The following is a 3,725-nucleotide window of genomic DNA, read 5'->3' on the forward strand; positions in this document are numbered from 1 at the left end:
GGTAATGGTAATGTGTTTTGGTGAAAGTATTTAACATGTTTGGTAGTAGGGTGGAATGGGAATGGTTACTATTAGTAGTGCTTGAGAATGAATAAGGGAATGAAACCCTTATTGTATTTGGGTATGAGTTTTTCAATTGATGGGGTATTCGAAACCCATACTGGTGTTTTAAAAACCTATCAACCAAACAACAACAATCACTTTCATACCCATTCCTATGGGCAAAACCCACCAACCAAACACATCCTAAATATATAACTCGGAAGTTAAATAGGTATTATAAAAAAAAAAAAAAAGAGGAAGTTAAATAGGTCTAAATTGAATAGAATATTGTTGTACTATGTGGAATTTGTGGGTGAGCATAAAAGTTGGGGGAGAAATTTGCAGCTTAGGAAATATTAATGTTGATTCGAGGTAGACATTTGTAGATCCTTTTCATAGGTAATGTTGGAATTCAAAGAAATGTCCTAAAATTTAGTGTGCCCAAATTCCATAACACTTGTGGCGATTAGTCAATTTTTTAGTTTAGTTTTAGGTGGTGGATCATGACTCGTTATCAAGACGTACTATGCGTACTTAGACTAAGTTTGATAACGGTTTGACAATTTTTAGATTAATTATTTTACATGTTAATATATGCCGACAATAATGCACTATATGTTAAACACTTATTTTATATCTTAATTAATATATTATAGGAAAAATTAAATTTATTTATGAAAAAAAACCATAAATACTGAATTTATCAACAACTTTTCATTGATAAATAAATGGATTCATATGTTATTGAGTAGTTGATTTTTTTTTTTTTTGTTTTTGTTTTTTTTGGGATGTTCAGTATATGAGAAATAATATAATGTTCGGTAAGTAAATTCGTAAGTGATGATTTAGTATTATCGTGTAGTTATTTGAATTTCGAGAGGATACTTATTACAAGGGAGATGTATCATATTATTCATGTTTGCAAAAAATAATAATAATAATAATAATAATTGTTGAATGGATTCGTAAGTGATATGATTTATAGTATTATTGTGTAATTATTTAAATTTTGAAGATATAATTACTGCAAGGGAGAGGCATCATGTTATTTATGTTCGTAGAAAAAAGAATATTTTGATGGATTCGCAAGTGATATGGTTTAGTATTGTTGTATAGTTATTCAAATTTTGTCAATCCTGGCTTACACGCTCTACATGATCTATCGAATGATATTAACCGTTATGCCTACTTAGTTATAATGGTGCACGCAACGCGCACGAATACCTTTATTTTAGCTTTCCGAAAACGCAAAAAAAAAAATAATAATAATAATAAATCCACACTGACATATTTTTTTCCCTCTAAGAGGGGAAACAAAAATAACATTATTCATTCTCAAAAGGCAAATACACGCCAAACTTGTGTGGTTGAAGAAAAGTATAGATTTTCTACTCTAATTTCACACCGGGTTGACTCAGTCAATTCCACACCCAACCGTTACGCCTACTGGCGTGGGGACAAATAGAATGCCACCGTGGCAGTACAACGTGGCTCGGAATCACAAACAAAATCCCAGTAATTGATGAAGAAACAACGTTGTAAATCACGAAGTAATAACGGAAATAGAATTTGGTGTAACTTCATTACGGAAACCGTTTGGCATTACAAAAACCGATCATCTACTATTTGTTTACTTATTACAATACCACATAACCTCCGTCTATTTTAACGGCGATCACAACACGAAAATATGAAACACGCTAGCCGATATCTTGTCGCCGCCGGTGAACAAAATTTGCCGTAAAAATGGCAAGCCGGCGGCGATGGACATAAAGTAGAGAAACACTGAAGGAGAGACATCATTATACTGCTAGAACGGCATCGACGCCGGAAAAGTCGCCGCAGTCTTGGAAATAATCGTCGACGTTCACGTCCAATGTGCCGAGGTCTTGAAACGTCGTATCATTAAACACCCCGAAATCGTCGCTAAAGAAGTCATTAGCGAACTGGTTAACGGCGACATCTTCGAACGACGGTGTATCGTCGAATAATGTCTGTTCCAAGGATTGGTAGTCGAAGAAGTTGTCGATGAATGGGATGTCTGTGGGCAAATACTCGTTGGTGTAATCGGGTATTACGGTGGTTTCGCCATGGCATTCTTGAATTTCCGGCGGAGTGGCATAGTGACACGATTCCGGCTCCCGGATTTGATCGGTCTCCATGTAATCAGGAACCGGACATTCATTTGGCTGTTCGGATTCCTCACTGGATTGGCTAGTTCGGAAGCGGAGAACCGACGTCGGAGAAGAAAGATTCCGGGATTCATCAGCGGAGTCGTAGCCGGAGTTGGAGGTAGCGTTAGCGTTAATCTCCGTCGATTCCTTCGCCGCCGGCGGGGTTGTGAAGTTGGTTAAAGCGTCCGGCCCTCGGAGCTTAATCGCCGCATTGTCGTAAACCATGGCGGCCTCTTCCGCCGTATCATAAGTCCCCAACCAAAGCCGGACCCGCCTCGCCGGGTCTCTGATCTCCGCCGCCCATTTTCCCCACGGCCGTTGCCGTACACCCCTGAACTTCCTAACCCCTCCGGCAGCCCCCGAAGAAACCGGAACCTCCTTGTTCTTCACCGCCTTTTGCTTCGCGTGAACCCCCTCCGCCGTTTTCTTCTTCCCGTTTCTCCCGTTACCGTCAACCCCGGCTTTCGCCGCCGCCCGTTCAATATGTATCTCGTGAATATACCTCTTCACCCGCTGCCGTCCAAACAACTCCTCCTCCTCCTCATCGCTCGACGAATCAGTTGCGTCCGGGTCCGTCACCGTTACCCGAATCGTCCTCGGACCCTCCGGCAACTTACTGGGTTTTAACGCGGCGGCGCAAGGTTTAAGCAGCTGCTTTATGACGTTTCTGTGCTCAGTGTATTTGATCGGACAGAACATACTATGATCCATTCTTTCTGTTTTCCGGGATTAAAAGCAAGTTTACTTTGAGAAGAACAACGCAGTGGACTGGACAATATATAAAGGAAATCAGAGAAGGGAGAAAAGAACAGGCTTGATGGAGACGCTGGTAATGCAGAAAAGGAAGAGCGATTCAGATTCAAAAAAATCTGACACCATTGAAAGATGAGATCCAAAAGGCGAAAAAAAAACACACGGCGGACAAGGCTGCCGTCAGAGCAAAACCACTGCCTCGGAGCTTTTAATGAAAACTGGTTTTGTTTTTCTTTTTTTCAGAGAGATAGAGAAAGAGTCTGTGAGAGAGAAGTTCCTCTTCTCAGTAGACGATGACTCGACGGGGTTTTATAGGACCCGGCCCGAATTTCACATGCGGACTTATAATTAAAAATAAACAAATCAAAATTTACTGGCTCCATTCCTTAAAAATATCTTGCCCCCGGACCCACACATCCGACTAGACATGATAGTTGAGAGATAAATAAAGTGACGAATCATTATACTATAGTCTACTTTACAAAGTGTATCACCGCTATAAACTTTATTTTTAATATATTGAAACTTTATTTTCAATACATTAAAGTTTTTTAAGGATTATTATTTGCGTGTTAAAGGTTCATTTTTAACTATATTATCTAAAAATTAATTTTTGATATATTAAAAATAAATATTTATTAGTTGTTCACATTGCAGTGTAAACCTTGATCCATAGTATAATTTGTCATTACTCATTAATCTAATATGGTAGTTCAATTGACAAATGAGCTCTCTTTATCGTGAAGAATTATAGGA

General features: G+C 38.9%; 1 protein-coding gene across 1 annotated transcript; it reads right to left on the bottom strand.

Annotated features, from left to right (window-relative positions):
* Positions 1 to 1,593: 1,593 nt before the first annotated feature.
* On the bottom strand, positions 1,594 to 3,259 carry LOC109146530 (ethylene-responsive transcription factor CRF4-like). Its single transcript, XM_019294196.1, has one exon. The coding sequence runs from the start codon at positions 2,925 to 2,927 to the stop codon at positions 1,845 to 1,847; it is 1,083 nt and encodes a 360-aa protein (XP_019149741.1). The 5' UTR covers positions 2,928 to 3,259; the 3' UTR covers positions 1,594 to 1,844.
* Between the last annotated feature and the right edge of the window lie 466 nt (positions 3,260 to 3,725).

Source organism: Ipomoea nil, unplaced genomic scaffold (assembly GCF_001879475.1).
Source record: "Ipomoea nil cultivar Tokyo-kokei standard unplaced genomic scaffold, Asagao_1.1 scaffold1932, whole genome shotgun sequence".
NCBI classification, from domain to species: Eukaryota; Viridiplantae; Streptophyta; class Magnoliopsida; order Solanales; family Convolvulaceae; genus Ipomoea; species Ipomoea nil.

Coding starts and splice junctions, on each gene's coding strand:
- LOC109146530 (XM_019294196.1), bottom strand. CDS start 2,927: ATGGATCATAGTATGTTCTGTCCGATCAAATACACTGAGCACAGAAAC.